Raw genomic sequence first — 24010 nt, 5'->3', positions numbered from 1 at the left:
TGGAACAGAATGTCACTTCACTCCCGTTCTAAATATCTAGCAACCAGCAACAGAGATGAAGTCTTGACAGTGGACAAAACCAATGAGCCTTCTAATTCCTTGGTAGCGTCTATGAGTTGAATCTGATTCTGGAATTTCTTTTTAGTAAGCATTTAAGATAGGCCTTTTCAAGAAATGAGGAAAAGGAGGAGTACGGTGGATTTTTTTTGTCATGTGTTTGTGAAGAAAAAGTAGCAGAAATTAGATTTCATAACATAATATTTGATACAGTACAAGATTTAAGCTGTGGTGGGAATGCAGCCAAGAATTTTCTTCTGGGTTATTGCTGCTGACATTTCAAAGTAGAAATATAATCATATGTCCTGGGTTGAGGTGTATTCTATTACCATCCTCATGAGCTGTGGAAATCAGGTGGGGCAGTGTTTCCTTGCCTCCTCCCCCCAGACTATCTTGCTGTTAATGGCCCATCATTGTCCTGCCGCATGACTCAGAGATAACTCCTTCTGGACTATGTTCTGTTAACGAGCCTAATCAACACTTGGCCTCATGACTCATTACCCCATTGTGAGATGCTCCACCCAGAGGGAAGAACCAAGCATCCCATCGTGGATATAATCTGGGACTCTGAACACCAGAAACACTCTTTCCACTGGATTTCCAGAGGACAGGAGCTACACAGCCACCGCTGGACTTTCTGAGGAAGAGCAGACCCCTTCTACTACAGGATCACCACTTCAGAGGACTGCAGCCACCATTCTACCAGACTGCTACCACCACCCTGCCTAACAGGGACTCAGGTTGTATCTTGACTTTGTCAGTGTTTTCTTTTACTTTCTTTTCCTTTTCTTTAATTTCCATTAAATTGTTATTCTGACTTGGTGCCTCCCACTGGTTTGTTTTCAAACTAGCACATCATATTACATTGTTATACCACTAGCTTGCTTAGAGAAGGGATTTAATAGTTCCTTATGAAACTAGAAGGATAAAATTTTACTGTTTTGCTATTACTGACAAACTGTACTGATCTGACAAAGCAAGGACCAAGATTCCTATGTTAAGGAGACTATAGAATTTCAGGGCTGCTGGGTTAAAAAGACCCCAACACTGTGCATAGCTGGATACTAAAGCTTCCTCCAAGGGTTCAACCCTGTGATGCCTGCATTGCCACATCTCCTAAAGATCTGGTTTTGAAATACTTGCTAGGTCAAAGCTTTACACTGTTTTACATGCTGTATTTTTGTATCATATTTTTACTAAAGTACTACTCTTGACTTTACCGCGTTATAGCTCTTTAATATTGGCAGCATTTCACAGCAGTCTCCTATTAGTATGATAGCATTTCTTATAGCAGTTTAGCTAGGTATTTGCTGGTGGATCATACAGAGATGGAAAATTCATGATACTGGTTTTCTCTGCTGTTTGCTTTATTTTTCTAATATGTCTTTTGCAAGTATACAATATCTCATAAAGGTTTTATAGCTAGAACAGAGAAGAACATTCTTTATGATAGTGAATGAGGGGGGGAATAGTCTGAAAGTTGGTTTCTCCATTAAGAGTTAGTTACGGTTTTGATAGTGGGGGGTCTGCAGTGGTGGTCTCTGGGAAGAGGTATGGGAATGCCCTGTGCCAGACACAGCTGGTTCCAGACAGCTTGTTGATGGACACACAGCAGGCTGAAGCTGAGCCAGTCAGTGAAGTTGGTCGTGCCTCTGTGAAAACATTTAAGAAATGACAAAAATGCCAGATGATGAGCAGAGGAGTGAGGGGAAAAAAAAGAAGACATGAGAAACAGTAGCATGAACACCAAGGTCAGAGAAGATGGAGCAGGAGCAGGTTCTCCAGGCAACAGAGCAGATATTCCCCTGCAGATTGTGGAAGAGACCACACCAGAGCAGATATCCACACTGGGGCCTGTGGAGGACCCCACACTGGAGCAGGTGGATACTTCTTGAAGGAATTGAGGCCTGTGGAAAATCCACGCTAGAGCAGATTTCTCCTGACAGGAACTGCAGCTGTGGAGAGGACCTATGCTGGAGCAGGGGAAAAGTGTGAGGAGGAAGGAGCAGCAGACAGGAACTGTTATGGACTGACCTATATCCCCCATTTCCTATCCCCTCTGTGTTGATTGGGGTGTGGGGAAATAGAGGAGTAAAGCTGAACCTGGGAAAAAGGGGTTGTTTAAATTTTTCTTTGTTTCTCATTGTCCAAATTTATTTTAATTGGCAAAAATTAAAGGAATTTTCCTTAAGTCAAGTCTGTTTTGCGTATGACAGTAATTGGTAAGTGGTATTCCTGTCTTTATCCATGAGCTTTTCCATCTTCTCCCCCTGTTGAGGAGGGGGAATGAGAGAGAATCTGGGTGAGTGTGTGGCAGCTGGGGAGGTCAAAATACAATTGTCTACCACTGAGGGCAGCTATTAATTTTTCAATGTGCTTAATTGAATAGATTATTGACAAAGAAAAAAGGTTTTCTGTGACAATTTACCTGTTTAGATAAGTCTCAGCATCCCAATAGACTGCATGTGATCATTGCAATGAGAAGAAAGGGCTATAACACTTCAGAAAGTGTTAGTCATGTTTTGGTGTTTTCCTCTTTTCTTATTCCCACTGCCAAACCAGGAATATTTCTACATTGGTCACTCAAATTATGTAATTTTATTTTCTTACCATGTCTAGTTTCTATCTCCTGATTGCTCTTCACCCTGGGGTGCTGAACCAAGTAGGCAACATCATCAGGATGTCTGCAGTACAGCAGAGACCTCCACTAATAAAGAGGTAGTGCAATCTTTTAAAGACACCATCTTGTCTGTATTGCTTATGCCTTTCTATTTTCTTTATGTCTTTGTACATGTGTAATCTCCTCTCATACCAAAACAACAACAAGAAAAAACTGGTTTGACATTTTTCCTTTGTGCTTGCCTCCCTGTCTGACTGAATGCATAACATGCTGTATCTAAGACCATTTGTGATTGTGTTCCTTACTGTGTTTGGCCACAACACATTTAACAGGCTAGAGAGTATTGACTTATTGAGGAACAACTGCCAGTGTAACCTCTGTATTTAGGGCAAGAGGAGCTAGCCCTCTTCCTTGTTGCTGCAGAATACCTTGCCATAAAGAAAATAACCCTTCTCAGCCAGGTGAATAGGCCCTTCCAATGTCGTAATTTAATGCTGCCTACTATCTTATCTATGGACAAACTGACCCAGAGGAACAAGTAAGTGATTTCTCAATAGTCTGCCAATGATTCACAGGCAGAACTGTAACTAGAATCTAGTAATCCTGATGCTGGGCTCCTTGAAGGCAAGCTATACACTAATTTTTTTTTTTTGTCAAGGCCTGTAGCTGACAAGTTTCTACTCTGCAGTAGTTCCACTGAGATGAGATATGAATTGCTTCTCATCTCACTGATATGAGAATTTTTTTTCAAACTTGAACATTAGATTTGTTAACAGAGATGTGTAAGCAAGTAGACACAGTCGCTGACAGATAACTTGTGCTTAGCTATCAGCTAACAGCATGATTTATTCTACAAATGAATAAACTAATGTGCTGTAACAAGAAATATTGGTTGAAATTTAAGCAAGACTTAGTCCATTTTTTTAATCTTCTATGGGGAAAAAAATCTTGTAGCCTGTGTATATATATTAATTTTAAACCATGCTTGCATTTAGAAGGCAATGGAAGCTTTCAGAAGACTTAGGAATTTTGCCCTTAATTTATCCTGCACCAAAGCTTTCAGCAATATTGAATTGTGTCATTATGATTTCATCTACAATATTCTTTAGCTTTCTAAAGCCTCTGGTTTTATTTAGTTTACAGATGTAGTTGCTTTGTGATAACTCTAAAGGTTGACAGTTGTTAGATATTAATATTACTCAAAGGAAAAAAATAAACAATATGCTACTCAGTTTTCAATATGTGATCACACAGTGTTAAAAGTAATAAACTTTGAGAGTAATTCCAGTCAGATGTGTTGTGGAGTGCTAGGGTTTTTTCCATGTGAATAAGCAACATAAAAATTAAACAGTCTTCAACATCCTCATGAGGGGAAGCAGAGGGACAAGTCCTGATCTCTTCACTCTCATGACCAGTGACAGGACTTGAGGAAACAGCATGAAGCTGAGTCAAGGGAGATTTGGGATGGATATCAGGAAAAAGTTTTTCACCCAGAGGGTGGTCAAGCACTGGAACAGGCTCCCCAGGGAAGTGGTCACAGCACCAAACCTGACAAAGTTGAAGAAGCATTTGAACAACACTCTCAGGCACATGGTGGGATTCTTGAGGTGTCCTGCACAGGGCCAGGAGTCGGACTCGATGATCCTGATGGGTCCCTTTCAACTCAGGATATTCCATGATTCTATGAACACTGCATGGTTTAGTACGTCCCTTACAAAATAACAACAAAGCTTCATAATTTTTGGAAAACACTTTTAGTTCTTAACAAAGCCTTTATTTAAGATGTAAATTTTACAATGTTCAGTTGATGGATAAAACCAGTAATTCAACATTAATGACCTATTTTTTATTACTCATGGATATGTAATTAAAAATTGATTCCCCTTTTTAAATATTGTTATCAGATACCTTGTTGTTACTTTAGTTTTATCACTGTTTCTTGACATAGATAATGAATGAAAAAATTTGTCTGGGGAGAGCCTTTGTACTAAAAACATTCATTTGATGTGAGTTTACAAAGCTTTATCCTGAAGTTTTATTGCCTAGTCAGATTACTGAATATCTGTCAAAACTGTATTTATACACATAAAAATTTAAAAATAATTATATAGAATCAGAAAGGTTGGAAAAGACCACCAAGATCATCGAGTCCAACCTTTGACTAAACACCATCTTGTCAACTAAACCATAGCACTAGGTGATGCATCCAGTTGCTTCTTGAACACTTCTAGGGATGGTGACTCCACCACCTCTGTGGACAGCCTGTACCAATGATTAACCACCCTTTCCATGAAGAAATTCTTCCTGATGTCCAACCTGAACCTCCCCTGGCACAGCTTGAGGCCATTTCCCCTTGTCCTGTCGCTAGTTGCCTGGGAGAAGAGGCTGACCCCCACCTTGTTACAACCTCCTTTCAGGTAGTTGTAGAGAGCGATAAGGTCTCCCCGAGACTCCTTTTATCCAGACTAAACACCCCCAGTTCCCTCAGCTGCTCCTCATATGACTCACTCTCTAGACCCTTGACCAGCTTTATTGCCCTTCTCTGGACTTGCTCCAGCACCTCAATGTCCTTCTTGTAGTGAGGGGCCCAGAACTGGACACAGTACTCAAGGTGTGGCCTCACCAGTACCACGTACAGGGGAACAATCACTTCCCTGGTCCTGCTGGCTACACTATTTCTGATACAAGCCAGGATGCCATTGGCCTTCTTGGTCACCTGGGCACGTGCTGGCTCACATTCAGCCAGATGTCAACCAGCATCCCCAGGTCCTTTTCTGTTGTGGCACTTTCCAGCCACTCTGCCCCCAGCCTGTAGCACTGCAGGGGGTTCTTGTGACCAAAGTGCAGGACTTGGCACTCTGACTTATTGAACCTTATGCAATTGGCCTTGGTCCATCGATCCAGCCTGTTTTTAACCCAGCAAAGACTGTACCTGTCAAGACATGGGCCGTCAGCTTCTCCAGGAGAATGCCATGGGAGACAGTGTTAAAGGCTTTACTGATGTCCAGGTAGATACATGCACAGCCTTTCCCTCATCCACTAAGCGGGTCATCTGGTCATAAAAGGAGGAGTACCCTCAGATGAATCCCATCAGACCCCATAGACTTATGAGTGTCTAAGTGTCTCAGCAGGTCACTAACTGCTTCTTCCTGGATCACAGGGGATCTGTTCTGCTCCCTATCCCTACCAGCTCAGGGAGCTGGCTGCCCTGAGGATAACTGGTCTTTCTGTTAAAGACTGAGGCAAAGAAGGCAATAAGAACCTCAGCCTTTTCCTCTTTCTTGGTGATGATGTTTCCCCCCCTGTCCAATACTGGGTGGAGATTTTCCTTGGCCCTCATTTTGTTGTTGATGTATTTATAAAAATACTTTTTATCTTTCACAGCTGTGGCCAGGTTGAGTTTTAGCTGAGCTTTCACCTTTCTAATTTTCTCTCTACACATGGCCCAATGACATCCTTGTACTCTTCCTGAGCATCCTGCCCCTTCTTCCAAAGGTCATAAATGCTTTTATTTCCCCTGAGTTCCTGTGAAAGCTCCCTGTTCAGACAGGCGGGTCTCTCAACACATAGGGACGGGCTGCTCCTGGGCCTTTAAGGCTTCCTTCTTAAAGTATGTACAGCCTTCCTGGATCCCTTTGTTTTTAAGGACTCTTTCCCAGGGGACTCTCTGAACCTGTGTCCTGAACAGGCCAAAGTCTGCCCTCTGGAAATCCAAGGTAGAGGTTTTGTTGACCCCCTTCCTTACTTCACCAAGAATTGAAAACTCATAATTTCATGGTCGCTATGCCCAAAACAGTCTTCGACCACCACATGTCCCACCAGCCCTTCTCTGCTCGTAAACAGCAGGTCTAGCAGGGCACTGCCCCTGGTAGGCTCCCTTACCAGCTGTATCAGGAAGTTGTCTTCCACACACTCCAGGAACCTCCTAGAATGTCTCCTCTCCTCTGTGTTGAGTTTTCAGCAGATATCCAGCAGGTTAGTCTCCCACAAGAACAAGGGCTGGTGATCATGAAAGATCAGCCAGCTGCTTATAGAATACTTCATCCGCCTCTTCATCCTGGTTGGGTGGCCTAGAAGAGACTCCCACCAGGATCTCTGCCTTGTTGGTCTCCCCCTGATTCTTACCCATAGGCACCCAACCTGATCATCACTATCCTTGAGTGCTATACAGTCAAAACACTTCCTAATGTTCAGAGCCACTCCACTGCCTCTCCTTCCTCTCCTATCCCTTCTGAAGAGCTTATAGCAATCCATTGCAGCACTCCAGTCATGTGAGTCATCCCACCACAATTCTGTGATGGCGGCTACGTTGTAGCTGTCCTGCTGCACAATGGCTTCCAGCTCCTCCTGTTTCTTACTGTCCCAGTGCCCTGAAGTCCTTTTTGATTGCCCTAGGACTTCTTAACTGTGTCACTGCCAACCTGGACAACCAGAAGTGGGTAATAATCAAAAAGCCAAATGAGTCCAGGAGTCTTCTTGCAATATCCCTCACCCAGGTCCCAGGGAAGCAGCAGACTCCCCTGTGGGATGGGTCTGGTTAGCATACAGGGCCCTCAGTTCCCTCAGAAGGGAGTCACCTACAATTACCCTTCTTTCTTTCTTAACAGCCCTAGTTGTAATGTATAGGGTTGACTGACTTGCTCTGGGCAAACCCCCAGATAGATCTTCTTCACTATCATTTCCCTGACCCTCAAGTTCCAGGGCCTCATACCTATTCTGTAATGGCATCTGGGAAGCCGAGGGAAGCCAGGAGGGGATTCTCCTCCCTTCCTGAGCATGGACCTGTTTCCATTCCCCCTGGCTTTTAGGTCTCCCTCTACCTGATGGCAAGAGGGTCAGGGCTCCTCCAACTCTTGCTGAGCTTCCGTCTGCTGCATTTCTCTCAGGAATGGAAGGGTGTGACTCCACCAGTCTATTTCTCTCACACTCCCTGATAGTCTTCAGCCCCTCCACTTCATCTTTATACTCTGCCACCAGGCAGAGCAGATCATTCACCTGGTCCCAGGTGTCATCTCTGCTGCCCTCCAGTACTGATACCAGACTCAAACACTCCCTGCAGCCAGAGACATGGACAGCTGTGTGCTTCTGAGGGAGCTCCATCTGGGTTGCCATGCTCCTGCTAGCAATGGCTTTTGACTGTGTGTAAACCATTGCTGTGTCTGTCCTAGTCGGGTAGGCAAAACCACCAGGTGAGCTCAGCTCAGGAGCTGGGGGGGTGGCTGCACCCTCCTACATGCCCTGCCTGCGCAAACTGCCGTATCATGTCCTGATGTGCCACATCCTGTTTGCCCTCCTATGCATGCTTCGAAAAGGGTACTTTTATGGATAAGCTGCCTTTGATTTTTTTGAAGTGTACAGTTGTTTTGTTCTCTAGGCCTGTCAGAATGCAGCTAATTCTAGCATCATGGTAGCAGCAATTGCATGCAATTATTGAAGTGAATATAAGTGCCACAGTAAAAATAGTCATCACAATAGATTGAATAGCTAAAGAACAGCCAACCCTGATTTGAAAATAAATGCCTGTGTCCTCTCAGCATTTGACTTCCCTTAATCATTTTGACAGGAGGCAATCATTACTTAGTCACAAATTTCTCTCTGCTGATATTTTCTCTGAGACAAAGCATAGAATCAAAGAATCATTTAGGTTGGAAAAGACCTTTAAGATCATCAAGTCCAACCATAAACCTAACACTGCCAAATCCACCTGTCTTGGTCTGAAAGACAGGTGTCTGCCAAGGAAGCCGGGAACCTCCCTTGGAATAGAAAATGTGACCCCCTTCCCTCCAAATTATTATAACTCCAAAATTATGGGGCTTTCAGGCAAAGATATGTGAAAAGGAATAACAGTTCTTTACTAGTATGTATATGTATAACAACACAAACAAACAACAACAACAGCAGCAACAACAAACAAAACCAGAAACCCAACCACAGCCTTCTCTTGGCTGTCAGGCACTTTCCCCTTTGGTGTAGTTATGGTCACAGCCGGCAGGGGCGCTGTTGGCTCCCGGCTGGACAGGGCAGGTGCGATGATTCCCTCGCAGCTGCAGGGGGTGCTGTGGCGGGAGTTCAGTCGCATCTCCCTCACGTGGTAATGGCGGGCAGGCTGGATGGCAAAAATGGGCTGCAGCAGGAACCTCAGAGCGGCGGCTGGGAAGGCAGAGGCAGGCACAGCCCCCAGGGTGGCAAACAAAATGTAACAGAAAACTCCACAGCCTTAGCAGGAGCCGCGGACGTTGGGTGGACACAGGGTGCTGGGTTAGAGTGTAACGAAAAAAGCCCGAGGCAGCGGCAACAAGCAATGAGGCTTGGCATCGGCAGCCGGGTTTCTCCGTAGCAGGCTGCCGCACGCAGCTGGGGAGACGCCCTCTGGGAAGGGGGAGAGGGTCGGGGTCCCGGGTTTTCCCCTGAGGCACCCGAATTGATGGTGAGGGTCCTTTCCAGTCAGATCGGGTGTTAATAAGGTCCCAGTTCAACAGCCGCTCTAACGAGCAAAGGCTCACCCACAGTATGAGAAGCAATAGGAGGAAAAAGCTCCGTAGTGGCAGCGAATCCTCCGAGCAGCGGCCGCAGATCGACTGTCCCTCCTCTGATGCGAGATGATGAGAACGAGAGAGAGCTAGGATCTGTGCCCGGCCCTTTCCCCCCAGTCCAAAAATCTCGCGGTATCTCTGCCCTTCCTAAGAGAAAACCCCTCAGGTTCAGAGTAGCAGCCAGCTGCACTGCTCCTCCGTGGCTACATCTTTTGTCTCTTAAGTACAGGTCGTTATTGTCTCTTAGCAACAAATGGGAGAAAATTCCCTAAAAGAACAAAACAAAAGGAAAAATCCTAACCTCCTACACCATCACAAGAGCTTTCAGTTTTGCTGGACAACTCAGCAACTCTCTTTCATTAGGAAAGACCAAATATTTTAAAGTTCTCTAGGCTGATTTCTGTTTCATACGTCTTTTGCTTTTCTGCCACCAATTATTTTACAGTGAGGACAGTGTAGTAGGATGAAAAATATTACTTATTCTTCGTGTCTTTGTAACAATAAATGGAAAAGACTCACTGGCTTAGTAATTTACCTGTCACATAAGTGTGCACTTCATAAGTGATCGATTTGTCACTAGAGTACAGAAGCCATTAAAACTGCCTATCATAAAAGAAAATAAGTAGGTGTATATGCGAATATATAAATGCAACTGAATCTCTTCTGAGACATGGATCTTATTTATATAAATAAAGTTGCTCCAAATTTAATGCATTGTAGAATGAGGGGCAGGTTTGTCAAGATCTTGTAATGCTTGCCTTATCCAAACCCTTTATTTTAAAAAGGTCTAATAGAAGTGAGATAAACAGAATTGCCCAATCAAAATTTATAAAGAAATAACATTTATTATGCAAACGAAATATCGGTTTCAAAAGCCACGATCGAGAAAAGCAGCTCCGAGCCCGGGGTCAGAGCTGAGTGAACACGCATAGATCTGATCTCTATCGCATCAGACTTCCCAAGTTCACGAATGCTGCTTCGGCTGGTTCCTTCTTATACAGTTTTCGGGCAGAGTCCGAATTAACTCTATTCTTCTCGTAATTTTAGCATATTCATGAAGTTTTCTTGTCCCAGAGTTGGGCTGCACAAAGCCTTTCCTGGGTCTGATGAATTGTCCATCCTAGATGATGAATGGGCCATCTCTGATGAAGAATGGGCCATCTCTGGTTCCTGGAACAGTTATTTTTAGTTCCCGGAATGTCTGATTCCTTATCAGATGAGATGTAGATATCAGAAGGTGATGATCAAGTCGTCATGGTGTGAATGTCCCGGTGATAAGATACAACCCCACCTGGGTGGAATCCTCACTTATTGATTACATCTGTGAGAGAACTTTTAGTGTTGTGAAATTTTTCTCTCAGCCAGGCTGGTGGAGGGATTTTGAAACTCTGTCTTTGCATGGTCTGATTACATTTCAGTTTTATACATAATAGCATGAATTACATACTTTATTTAGACAGAAGCATATGTTTTAGTATACATATTGCCATTTGTTTAGTACAAAATTTTTCTTTAGTAAATTCTCCCCTATCTATATATTGTTGAATATAACAAAATGGGGAGTCTCCCTCCTTGAAGTTATTGTTTCTAGATGTTTATATTGTTACCGCAGAGTCTTTCATAGAAAATTGCATTTGGAAATGAGGTATTATTTTAGTCTGTATGTTTACAAATGTCCGAGGGATGTTTTGGCTTTTTTTCTATTAGTCCACTTTTCATGAAAGTGAGCTTTTACTTGATTAAACAAAGAAGGAGTAAATGCCTTGCTTGCAATTTTCATTGTCTAAATAATGCATGTTTATATGTGCTTTTGTGCTTGTTACAGCATAAGCATAATCAGTATAGGACTGTTATTAAATGTATTTACTCCAGCAGATATAGGTGGCTATATAGCCTGTCAAGAGCAATCTTAATAAGTAATTAATTTGGTTCATAATTAACAGAGCAGGTCAATGCTTTTTGTCATGATTAATTATAGTATTGGTCCATTTAAAATATCTCCATATGTATTTATTTGGAAAATGTCTTTGAGAGATTATGTATTTTCCTGTATTTCTGTTTGTTAAAGAGAGCACAGCACTAATTAGTAGCCAGGAAGCATGTTGCAAACACCAAGAGCTAATTCTAAATAATATAGTGCGTTACCTACTTGATGAACATGTTAATGGAACATACCATATTGAAAGATAATAACCCTCTAATAATTTATCAGACTTTTAATTTAAAAGTAAATATTTTCCCAATAAACTCTCACCATCCTTTGCTAATAACTGTGATTTCATTTTTATGGAGAAATTTTTAATGTATAATTAAGCATACTTTGTTCTGTTTGAAATCCTATTTGTCTTGATTACAGTCCAGAAAAAGCTTGGCTTCGTTCCCAACATATGTTGAAGGTAAGATATATTTAATAACTTAATGCTTTTTCATTATATTAAGAACTCAAATATTTTTAATGTATAGAACTTTATTTTTATGTGCAGAATATAAAACTTGCCAGGGTTGGATGAACCGATTTACATTAAACTGCATCCAACCTGAAACTTGAATAAAACCCTAGTCGGATTTTTTTAAAGTTTATTAAAATCTCTCTCTCTTATTTTGTAACACTTTATTGATGGCTCCTAATACCTTTCTATTGGTTCTATTGATATAATTTAAATCACTGATTAAAAAAACCACAATGGAATTAATAATGTTTGTGAATGTGTGTGTGGAGAATAGTTTGTTGTCTGATAAGGAATAAAGGTTAGACAAAACAATCAAAATCTCCACAAAACTGAGATTTAATTGGCAGGAAAGTAGGAGGAAACTTCGATGATTTTCAAGTACTTATCCTCTGATTAAATAACCCTTATGTTTTATAGAATGACAAAAAAACCCAAAGCTGATTTCATATTTAATTTGGAATTCCTTAAGTGCTTTACAATGTACTGTCTTTAGACTGTAAATTTTAGAACTGGTTTAGTCTTTAAAAGTATATGTTTTATATTTTAGAAACCTGTGACCAGATGAACTGGTGTAAATTACATAGGTTGCTTTGAAACTAGATGAGATTTGGAAATTCAAACCAGTGAAAAATCTGTCTCTGGTAGACAGCCCTCTGTCACAGACCATCTTAAAGTGTGTCCCTGCCCCCCAAATAAAAAATCTCTTACCATTCTCTGAGATATCTGTCCAGTGGGCTGTGAATCGCGCTGAAACCGGGCCAGGAGACACTTCAGAGACAGAGTCAGAGAAGTGGGTATTTGCTTTATTCAGCGCACCGGGTGTGTGGGTGTCATGGATTAGCTAGCATAGTCTCGGAAGTGATGTTCTTGCAAAGGAGTGCTTACAGCTTCCCCCATGACCTAACAGAACCTATCAGCTGGCCAGTTTGAATATGGACAATTCTTTGAGCCACTTAAAACTGTGACCGCCTCTGTGATACACACTTAAGATCAGACAACCCCCCCCCCCCCCCCCCCCCCGCCCAGCCCTGTCTCATTTCCGGCGCTGGGAAAGGTGGCTGCGGGCCCCGTGCAGGGGCCAGTGGGCCCGGCCCAGGCTCTGCTCGGGCCAGGCCGGGCCGGGCCACGGCCATCCAGGAGCCGATGGACCTGTTCCGCCCGCAGAACCCCCCCACAGCAGGGCTGTGGGCAGCCGGAGTGGCTCAGCTCAGTTCCCCTCCCCCCTCCACTTCGATAAGCCACATTCCAGCTGCAAGGCCTAGGTGAGATTAACCCTTTTATTGCTGTGAAGAGCTGAAAACCTGAGGGAAGAGAAAGAGGAGATGCTTAAAGCTGAAATTCTGTTGTGAAGCTTTGCTATATCTGAGTACCCGTTGTAATCTCATGAAGATACGAGGGGTGGAGTGTTCAGTTCAACTTATAAGCAAAAGCACCTGTGCTGAGATAGGCAGATGCTGACGCAGCTGTAATTTCATGAGAAGTTTGGACAGAGAGAGATGGAAGCGATGAGGACTTTTGCTCCAAATGGGAAAGGAGAAAACCTCAGTTCCTAGAGATGCTCCCAGAGATAGTCCTAACAATGAAGATGAGGAAGACCCTTTGCTCCCAGGGAAGGAGAAGGGCCCTCTGTTCTTAGAGATGAAATGCTCCCAGAGATGGATGAAGAGAACTTTTGTTTCTGAATGGCTCAACCTTAAAATTGTACCCCAAAAACCTTCAAGAGTGGACCCTCGAAAGCAGTTGTGGGAAAAGCTGCAAGTCGTGGGAAGGGACTCGCATGCGAGCAGAGAGACTCCTCTTCCTAAATGGACTGAACTCGTTGTGATAATGTTTTCATAGCATAAGCATTCCTAAATGGACTGAACAAGGTTATTATGGAAGCGGTAAACAGACTGAACATCTTAAGGGTTGCCTTTTTACATTGTCAGTGGGAGAAGGGAGGAAGGTGGGGGAGGAGGAGAGTTCTGAAGGTGTGGTATAATTTTTTTTCCTTCTTTTAGGTCTGTTAATAAACTTCTTTATATTCTTTCAAGTTTGGTGCCTGCTTTGCATTTCTACTAATTCTTATCTCACAGAAGGTAAACAGTAATGAGTATTTTGGGCCAAACCACTACACTAAATTGGTGTTTCTGCCCGGTTACAAACCGAACCCGCTACAGTGGGGATCGCTCCTCCAAACACACACACCGGTGCTCCCTACAACACAGTATTAAGGGTTAAATTATGAATATTCATCACATTCCTTGGGACAGGCGTGGTTATGCAAATTCTTTCTAGGAAGTCATTAATATCTTTAGCATACGGGTCACGCATGCGCTGTGTGTCCTGGTGGTCGCGCTGAGGAAGGCCTCTCCTCTTCCTCGGGGGTCTTTCTGATGAAGGCCAGTAGTCTTCCTCACAGTGCACTTTTCACCTTTCTTCCTGGGCATGCGTAGTCCTTTGAGGAATGATTCAGCGGTCTCTGAGATGATCCTTGTCCCCTCTATCTTGACAAGATTAGGGTGAATTCGGCTTCTTAGGTTTTGTAATTAACATCTGCTGTCTGAACTAACATTTGTTCTCTCCCAATAGTTAACTTGTGCTTACATGAGTTAGTTATTGACTGCCCTTTCCTCAGCTGTTGCTTGAAACATTGAACACACTATTTTTTTGCAGGTAATTGATAATATGAAAAAAACTTTCACCTGTACTGCGTTTCTATTCAAGATATAATTTCATACACTAACATAATGTACAGAGGGGGGCTTGTGAAAAACAGTGCTGTTGTTCTGAGTGTTCATACCTCATTAAAAAAAAAATTCCTCTCTCCTTCTGAACATGCTTCCTGAGTTTTCTGTACTTCTTTCACCCGATGTTAAGATTTTGTGTTTTGATCAAGAATTATGCTATAAAGTTTGATAATTGAAGTGGTGATAAGGCCTTTATGCATAGAGTATTAAATATCAGCAATTAGAATACTGTATAGTTTCAGGGCTTGAGATTTAATATGCCAATATGTAGCATTTCTAGATGCTATATGGTTGGTTGGATGTGGTTGGTAAGATGTTGATGCTGTCAGGCCTGGAACAAGCACCAATTTAGTGATATCAGGATGCTTGCCCTATCCAATCTGGGTGTTCCCCTGATAGCCAGGGAAAGTACCCCAAACCCCCCAGCTGTCCTGATCATGGAAGCAGGTTTGACATGTGTGATATTGTTTAAAACGGGACGCACTCCTGGTACTAAAGTGATTTCAGCTTTTATTGTGTGGCCTAAAGCATAGGGGTCTGCGGGTAGAGCGTACACTGATGGTCCAGGGAAGTAGAGCAGGAGGGCTCCTGGTCAGCGATGAGCATGGATGCTGCAGAGCTGGCGCTGGATCTTCTTCTTCAGAGCAGGGATGTTCCCGATGTTCAAGGTTGAGTGGCACACCTCACTGACCTGGATGCCCCCTTTTTATACTGTTTTTTGTCCCTTTGGATTGGTCTCCATTTGGATCCTTCATTTGCATGAAGGTTAAGGCACTGATTGGTTCTTAAGGGTTTTGTCCAGGCTGGGTCGTTGGTTGGTAGGGGGTGCACTTTACTTAGGTGTAACACAGTACCCCTTTTATAATATAATAACCAAACCTTTTAACAGTACATGCATTATTAACATAACAATTATTAACTATTTAACAATATTACTATTAACAGTATAACAGTTTCTAACCTATTTTTGACAATATGGTCAGAACAACAGGTTTTGTTCTTTGCCTGGACTTAGACTGCAGTGACTGATCAAGCACAGGGTTTCCCAATGGGAGCCCAAAAACACTACAGATCACATGATTTACATACTAATCATAGAATAGTTTGGGTTGGAAAGGACCTTTAAAGGTAATTTAATCCAATCCCCTTGCAATGAGCAGGGACATCTTTAACTAGATCAGGTTTTCCAGAGCCTCATTCAACCTGACCTTGAATGTTTCCTGGGATGGGGCATCTACTGTCTCTCTGGGCAACCTATTCCAGTGCTTTACCACCCTCACTGTAAAAAAAATTCTGCCTTATATCTAATCTAAATCTACCCTCTTTTAGTTTAAAACCATTACCCCTTATCCTATCACAACAGACTTGCTAAAAAGTTTGCCCCCATCTTTCTTATAGGCCCCCTTTAATTACTGAAAGGCCACAATAAGGTCTTCCTGGAGCTTTCTCTTCTTCAGGCTGAACAACCCCAATTTTATCAGTTTTTCCTCATAGGAAAGGTGTTATATCCCTCTAATCATCTTAGTGGCCCTCCCCTTGACGCGCTCAAAAAGGTACATGTTTATTCTATTATCCTTTTTCCTGCTGCTTGGCCCTTCTTTTTGTCATCCTTATATCTCCCTTTCTAATATCCACGCCTGGACTTGGGGCCCCTCACCCATACCTTGAGTCTTTCCAGATGCAGGTCTCCTACTTACATGCACATAGAGTATTAAAAGTCAATAGGGAAATATAAAAACACCTGATTCTTCCAGTTGCTGGCATCTAGACCTATGGGCCCCGTGACTCGTGGCCCCTTCTCCAGTTGCTGGCACTTAGACCTTGGAGTGCTCACATAGGATAGAGGGTGAGAGAACACAGAAAATGAATTAAGAAAAAGGATTTAATAAGAAGACAGGACAGACTGCACTGATCAGGCACAAGGCTTAGTCAAACAAGTGTACTGACTGGCAGCCTGCTTACATGCAACCAGCCTCTTCTATCCCCCTTTTCTCCGTTTTCCCATGCTTTTACTTCCTCCCTCTTCCCCACATCTACCTTGATCCCTCCCATTCTCCACCCTGGTCTCCTCACAAATAAACAACCCACCCCTAATTGCTTTTTCCCTACTGGTCCATTTTGCTACATCCATACACAAATTTGGCAGTTCTGATATCAGTCCCTAGACACTCTCAGCCTTATACGCCACAGTTACCCAGGAACTACTGGCCTTGCAAGGTTTCACTCCCCCAAAGGCCCCCAATGCTTGTCAGGTGTCTGTGAAGTCTCACGTAGCTTCCCCTTAATGACCAGCACAATCCAGCTATCTCTCATGTTGCTGCCTGTAACTTTTGGCAGCTTCTCACTCTGTTACCTGTCATTTCTGGCAATTTCTCATGTCATGGCCAGTAGTTTTCCACATCCTGTTCAATTAGCTAAACCTTGGGCCACAGCCTAATCAGTGGCCCAATCATTTACCTGAAGTCCTAACAATACAAATTCCATTCCTTTGTGTTTCATTCTTGAAAGTGACTAGTGGCCATAATTCCTTTAATTTTTTGGGTGTCCATTTATGTAGTATCTGAACAGATTGAGCCCACTCAAGGTATCTCAAAATCAGTAGTCGTAAACTTTCATCTATAAAGAAGCCATAAATTGGGAAATGCTCATGATAAAGTTTGTGTATGTACTCATATCTGTGTATATATTATGAGAGTGATTAAGATTAGCTACTAATTTTTTTTATTAACTTAATAATGACACATTCTTTTCAGGGTTAAAGTTCTCAGTCCTTGGTAATGTCATGTTTGGTGAGTTAAAAGGAAATTGGCATGTTCAACTTCAGGATTTAGCACCTATTAAATCTCAGGCTAACTCTTGAGTTGACTAGAAACTGTTATAAAAGGATCGGGTTTTGTTTCTAGCAAATTAGAGAGCAAAACCACTTTATACTTCTTGATAAAATACAGATATTTTTACCAATTCTCTCAAATTATGATTATCTGTACATTTTCACTGGCCTTGAACATAGAATTTTTTTCTTACTTGTAGCAAAACAAGACACTTCTTGGATAAACCTGCCTTTTTCTCAGATCATGAGGATTTTAACATATATAGAAAAGCCCAGTTTTCTGCAGATATAATCTCCAAACACCAGAAAACCTGTACATTATATCTGTTTCGCTCTACTGACTTGTGAGGTGATTTTTACTTTAACTTTACACAGAAGCTGATGAGAGCTGAAGTCATTAAGCACCTTGCCTGACTAAGACAGTAGCTTTTTCCAAATGCAAGAGCCCTTGCTCTGTATATTTACCATAAAAATATTTTTGTTTAACACCTTTCCCCTCCTTACACAACACCCATGTTGGAAATTAGTGTGATTTTGATAACATTGATCTCCTGTATTATGGAGGGGTGTATGTGAGGTGTGTATGTGTCGTGGTTTGACACTGGCCAAATGCCAGGCACCCACGAAAGTTGCTCACTCACCCTCCCCTGCTACAGCTGGGCAGAGGAGAGAAAAAAAAATTAAATGAAGGGTTCATGAGTTGAGATAAGGACCAGGAGAAAACACTCCAAGGACAAGACAGGCTCAACTTAGAGGTACAAAGTGAGTTTATTGCAAACAAAATCAGAGGAGGATAGTGAGAAATAAAATGAGCCCTTAAAAACACCCTTTCTTCCCCCAACCCCTCCCTCCTTCCCACCGACAGCACAGGGAGACAGGGGGTTGGGGGTTCTGGTCAGTTCGTCACTGAAGGTTTTCTTCTGCTGCTCAGGGAGAGAAGTCCTTCCACTACTATGCTGTGGGGTCCCTCCCATGGGAGACAGTTCTCCGTGAACCTCTCCAATGTGGCTCCAATTTCACGAGCAGCAGTCCTCCCAAAACTGCTGCAATGTGAGTCGCTCCCACGGGCAGACAGTCCTCCCAAAACTGCTGCACCGTGGGTTGCTCTTCCACGGGGTGCAGTCCTCCAAGGACAGGCTGCTCCAGCCTGGAAGCAGGGGCCCCCTCTCTCCACTGGGTCTCCCACTGGATCACAGCCTCCTCCAGGCATCCACCTGCTTGGGTGTGGGCACCTCCCCCACAGGCTGTGGGTGGATCTCTGCATCCCCCGTGGATCTGCATGGGCTGCAGGGGGACAGCCTGCTTCACTATGGTCCTCACCATGGCCTGCAGAGGAACCTCAGCTCTTGCACCTGGAGCACCTCCTCCCCCTCCTTCTTCACTGACCTTGGTGTTGCCATGTTGTTATCCTCACATGTTCTCATCTCCTCCTCTTCTCTGACTAGAAGAAAAACTGTGTGCCCTTTGTTTTGATTTTCTTCTTAAATATGTTATCACAGAGGTGTTACCATCATCTCTAATTGGCCCAGCCTTGGCCAGCGGCATGTCCATCTTCAGAGCCATCGGGGATTGGCTCTGCCGGACATGGTGGAAGCTTCTAGCAGCTTCTCACAGAAGCCACCTCTGTGCCCCCCCCCCTCCACTACCAAAAAACCAGGCCATGCAAAACCAACACAGTATCATAATTGTAAAGCACTCTTGAGGAGATTCCACTGCCTGTTCAAAGTGCTGTGAGATTAGCTGAAGTATTCTTGTTCCTATGCAAGAACAAAACTAAAGAGCTTATTTTGCTCTAGAGTGAACCCTGCCATATAGGAGAATGATCTATTATTATTAGAAATTGAATTAGAAGTTAATTTCTGCTGGAGAGATGGTGAGGAGACATGCCCAGGGGTTTTGCATGTATTGATTAAAAATACTGATTTTCATGCCATCATGCTAGAATGAAGTAGTTCAGAGGAATATTTACAGCTCTTAGGTACAGGCTCAAGTAGTTAGAATATTTTTTTGCCATGGTTTAATGTGATTTTCCCCCTTGTATTTCTAGTTCCTGGACCTTGTGATCCTGAAGACTTGATTGATGGAATAATTTTTGCTGCCAATTACCTTGGCTCCACCCAAGTCCTTTCTGAAAAAACTCCCTCCAAGAATGTGAGAATGATGCAGGCACAGGAGGCTGTCAGCAGAATCAAGGTGAGTGACTCTTCCTGTTTCTCAAGTTGGTGTTTTAAAGCTGCAGATGTGAACTTCTTGTACACTTAAGTCTTCTCATGTTGTGTTATTTGTGGTTTCAAAAATATTAAGTAACTAATCTTTCTTTTTGCAAGATAAACTGCTTATTTAATGCTGCTTTTGGAACCAGGGTGAAAGGAAAAAGGTCCAGATAATTCTAATTTGTACAGTACAACATCTGCTCTGTTAGCCAAAAATCCATAATTGTCAAGGCAGGCTCAAAAGAAGAAACAAAGAGATATGATTTAAAGGCTCTAGACAAGTAATAGCTCAAAGAGGCTGAGCTCTGCCTGATAGCCAGTTTTATTAGCTCTCCCGATAAAAAAACCAAGGGCAGTTATAGACATACTATGTACAAAATTTTGTCTACTTTGAACAGATACAAGCATAAACCTAACACCCCCCCATCCCCCCCCCAATGACATGCCCCCACCCCCTCCAGTGGACCTGACTTAGCAGGATAATGGACACAAAAAACCTGAACCTTAGCTAGGGTGGAACCTCTGATACAGGCTCCCAGGATTGGTTCTTTGGGCCATACCCTGCCCAATCAATCAAATACTGCAGGGTACCCCAGGATATCCTAGAATCCAAGATATCCCATATGTGATATTCTCTCTGGTTGTAGACCATAACTGGAGGCAGAGGTCATGGTTACTGCTAGAAGGGATCTGGGTGAATAGATTTTAACAGGGAGACACGAACAACAGGTTCAATCTTGAGAGCACATGGAAGCTGCAGACAAAATGCACTTGAACTAACCTGAGCCACAATTCTATACAGGCCGAGATAATGGTAGTCTAAATTAGAAAATAAGCACACAAAATAAACATGTTCACCAGATAGTCTAACATAATCTCCAACTGCAATCTGGTGCTAGTCACCAATTTCTATCTGCATAGTCTTTGTAAGCAGCCTTTGCTTTTTCCAGCTGCTCTTGAAGAAGCAAATGTATATGCCATCTGCTCAAGGGAGACCACTCAAGGGAGTTCTCAGGGATGTAAAAGTCAGTTCTTCACTGGCCAAGGAGGGAGACATGGATGCTTAGCATAGAATTACCAAGAGAATTTATTCTCTTACTTTAGCTATGTGCACAGGGGTACCCCAACGTAATGCATAGAGGACCCTGATACAGAGGAAAGCAGGGTTTATATATGTTACAATACAGTTGTGTAGACCAATCAAATTACTCATGTTAAGGGGTGGGCTAACCAGTTACTATTGCTCGCATAATCAGTATGTACTTTTCTGATGCAGGACCAGTACATGCTTATCCTCTGCAGGTGGTGTGGATGTATGCATCAGTGCTGTGTTAATTTCCTTGGTTCTAAACCAACATCCCATGCAGGTGTCTGTGTGTGTGGGTTTAAACTGGTCAACTGCAGTTCTGGCCATGATTTTATGCCTGGGGTTTTTTTTGAAAGGTAAAACTTCTATTGTTTTATCGTGGGTATGGGGTGTTCTCAGCCAGTGAGAGCCAGTTTAGGTTGGGTCTTCAGGTCACATCAGCTCTGAAGTAAAAGCTCATAGTCTCAGGTAATGTTCGTACTTCTAAGGAAGTTGTATTGCACTAAGCATCTTGCCTTTCACAGGGAAAACCCCCTGGACAGCCTTCAGAGTAGTGGGGTGGTCATGGGGATGAAAACCACATTGCACATAAAAAGGGGTCTGCTGCATGGAAGAGTGGACATTGCTGTCATAGAGAAATTCTGCCAATGGTAACAGACACCCAGTCATCCTGATGATAATTAATATAATAATGGAGATACTACTGCAGGATCTGGTTCACCCACTCCATCTGACTATTAGACTGTGGGTGATACAGGTAGGAAAGACAGAGTTGCACCCACAGCAGGCCCATAAGCTGTGTCAAGAACTGGGCAGGTAACTGGGCCCCTTGATCCATTACCATGCTATCTGGCAGGCCATGGCAGCAAAACAAATGCTGCAAAAACAAATGCACAGTCTGAGGGTCTGTGGGCAGTTTCTTTAGTAGAACAAAAATAGCAGCCTTCATAAACAAGTCCACTACCACAAAGACCTCTGCCCCTGAGACACAGTCAAGTTTACATTAAAATCCTGTGGTGGGTTTGAGGAGGTATCTTTTCAGCTTTTTACCGGCTAGCACTTGTAGTTCAATGCCTTAGAAAGCCTCAAGCAACCCAGAGAGGTAGCACGGGCAATCTAGCACTTTAGTAGCTCTAAAATCGGTACCTGTATCAGCTGCAAAGCAAATACCACCAGCAGAAGTGAAGAGGGAGAAATATAGCTCTCTGCTCACTCAATTTCCCGCAGTTAGAAGCTTTCAAAAGAAACAGACGACAAGAGATCTTTGCAGAAAGGGTAGCAGAGCCAAGAGAGGCGAGACCTCCCTTGATCGTCTCTTTTATTCGGAGAAGGGGAAAGGGGAGGACTGGGGGCGGACCCGGGGTGACCGGACAATCAGACACTGCTAAAGAGTTTGAGTTACATTTGGTTTTGCCCGAGCTTAGAACAAAGGAGCTCAGAGCACATGGCAGAGGCAAGTGTCTTGGGGAGGGGGAGGGGAAGCTCAGAACAGGCAGCAACATGGGTTGACCTTGGCTGGACACCAGGTGCCCACCAAGCAAGTTGGAAAACAACTCATAGGTTTAGATAAGGCAGTTTACTAAAGCAAAAGTGAAAAGCTGGATGTGCACAAGCAAAGAGGAAAAAAGATTATTCTTTACTTCCCATCAGCAAGCAATGGCCAGCCACTTCCCTGGAAGCAGGGTTTCAGCATGCATAGCAGTTGCTCTGGAAGACAAACATTCCAAATAACAAATGCCTCCCCTTCCTCCTCCCTCCCTTAGCTTTTACATCTGAGATGATGTCATATGGTTATGGAATACCCCTTTGGTCAGTTTGGGTCAGCTGGCCTAGCTGTGTCCCCTTCCAGGATCTTGCCCACCCCCAGCCCCTGGATGGGGGGGAAGGTTAGAGATACAGTGCTGATGCTGTGCCAGCACTGCTCAGCAGCACCCAAAACACTGGTGTGTTATCAGCACCTTTCCAGCTCCCAGTGCAAAGTACAGCACTGTGAGGGCTGTTGTGGGAAAATGAACTACAGCTCAGCCAGACCCAATACAAATCCATTTAAATAATTTGCCATAGCCACTGAGGAGTTGGTAAGGGATTTAGTAGACACTGCAGCCTCTCTGTCAGTTTCTTAGCCTGGACATTGACATTGCAAGCAAGAATATAGCTTGTGACATCTGTATGTACAATAGGCCACCAGTACATCTACATGACTCAACGCAGTCTTCCAATGACCACCATGCCCTGCTGTCCGCATGTGATGACAGTGCTGAAGGAACTGTGTGTGCAGTGGGCCAGCAGGAATATACGGCTGCTCATCATGATGCAGACAATCATCTTTCTGCAGATTTTGTGAAGTATCCCCTGCCAGAAACTGCATGACCAAGGAATCACCAACCATTGCCCAATGCACAGAACTTAAAAAGGCATGGGCCAGCATGGATGCAACAAAATTTTGCAGAGACAAAAAATTACAGAGGGGGGTGGATCTGCCTCAGCAGCTCCTGCTGGGAATTCCTAACATGACAGGGTATCCACCTGTTGTGGTTTCACCCCAGCCAGCAACCAAGCCCTGATGCCTTAGGATTTTAACTTTTATATTTTTCAGATCTTGTACTGCTTTAGTGTGTAACTCTAAAACTCCATATAGCCTGTTAGCTACTGTTCTCCCTTCCTAGTCAGACAAAACAAATTCTCTCTAGGCCTGGACTTCAAGGACACCTTACTGTCTCAGGCCTCGAAATATGTAAGCAAAGCCTATAAAAGGGGGGAACAAACTTGGGGCAATGACTTCATTACCTGAAATGGTAATTGGAGAATTAATCCTGATATGCAAATGGACCAAACTTATTAAAGTATAAAAAACTCGTGACCCATCGTCCATTTTGGGTGTAGCCTTCTCTGAAGGCTTTTGACTGCCCAAAGTGTACCTGAAGGCCCTTCAATTAATACCCGCTTTTATCCTCTTAGTTTTGTCTAGCCTCTGTTTTCAGGTAGCCCCATCAAGGCATCAGCCCCACACAGCTGCTCACTCACTCCACCACCAGCAGGATTGGGGAGAGTTTCCCACAGTAAACTCCTGGAAAAGCTGGCAGCCCACGGCTTGGACAGGTGCAGTCTTCGCTGGGTTAAGAACTGGCTGGCTGGCTGGGCCCAGAGAGTGGTGGTGAATGGTTCTACATCCAGTTGGCAGCCAGTCACTAGTGGTGTCCCTCAGGGATCTGTGCTGGGGCCAATTTTGTTTAATATTTTTATTGACAACATGGATGAGGGTATTAAGTCTACTATTAGTAAATTTGCAGATGACACTAAGCTGGGGGCGTGTCGATCTGTTGGAAGGTAGGAGGGCTCTGCAAAGAGACCTGGAACAGTTGGATAGATGGGCCGAGTCCAAGAAAATGAACTTTAACAAGTCCAAGTGCCAAGTCCTGCATTTTGGCCACAATAACCCCCTGCAATGCTATAGGCTGGGGACAGTGTGGCTGGACAGTGCCCAGGCAGAA

General features: G+C 43.5%; 1 protein-coding gene and 1 long non-coding RNA gene across 3 annotated transcripts in view; one reads left to right on the top strand and one right to left on the bottom strand.

Moving 5' to 3' along the window:
• LOC138102756 (amyloid-beta A4 precursor protein-binding family A member 1-like) overlaps nucleotides 1-24010 on the top strand; it is a 129246-nt gene that overhangs the window by 7362 nt on the left and 97874 nt on the right. Inside the window, exons 2-4 of the mRNA XM_069000501.1 lie at nucleotides 2677-2775; nucleotides 11567-11606; nucleotides 19267-19412. Coding sequence (XP_068856602.1) covers nucleotides 2677-2775; nucleotides 11567-11606; nucleotides 19267-19412 — 285 coding nt within the window. The remainder of the gene's footprint in view (nucleotides 1-2676; nucleotides 2776-11566; nucleotides 11607-19266; nucleotides 19413-24010) is intronic.
• LOC138102758 (uncharacterized) lies at nucleotides 10036-12506 on the bottom strand. 2 transcript variants are annotated; one of them, XR_011147520.1, is made up of 2 exons: nucleotides 12369-12506; nucleotides 10036-10542 (listed from the first exon to the last, which is right to left on the bottom strand). It is a non-coding gene; the product is annotated as an uncharacterized lncRNA (long non-coding RNA). The 2 variants fall into 2 exon arrangements; XR_011147521.1 differs by having other exon boundaries at nucleotides 10036-10531.

The sequence above is a fragment of the Aphelocoma coerulescens genome, assembly GCF_041296385.1.
Source record: "Aphelocoma coerulescens isolate FSJ_1873_10779 chromosome W unlocalized genomic scaffold, UR_Acoe_1.0 ChrW_unloc_scaf_1, whole genome shotgun sequence".
Classification (NCBI taxonomy): domain Eukaryota; kingdom Metazoa; phylum Chordata; class Aves; order Passeriformes; family Corvidae; genus Aphelocoma; species Aphelocoma coerulescens.
The sequence above is the reverse complement of the archived record's forward strand: the minus strand, read 5'-3'. Positions and strand labels throughout refer to the sequence as shown.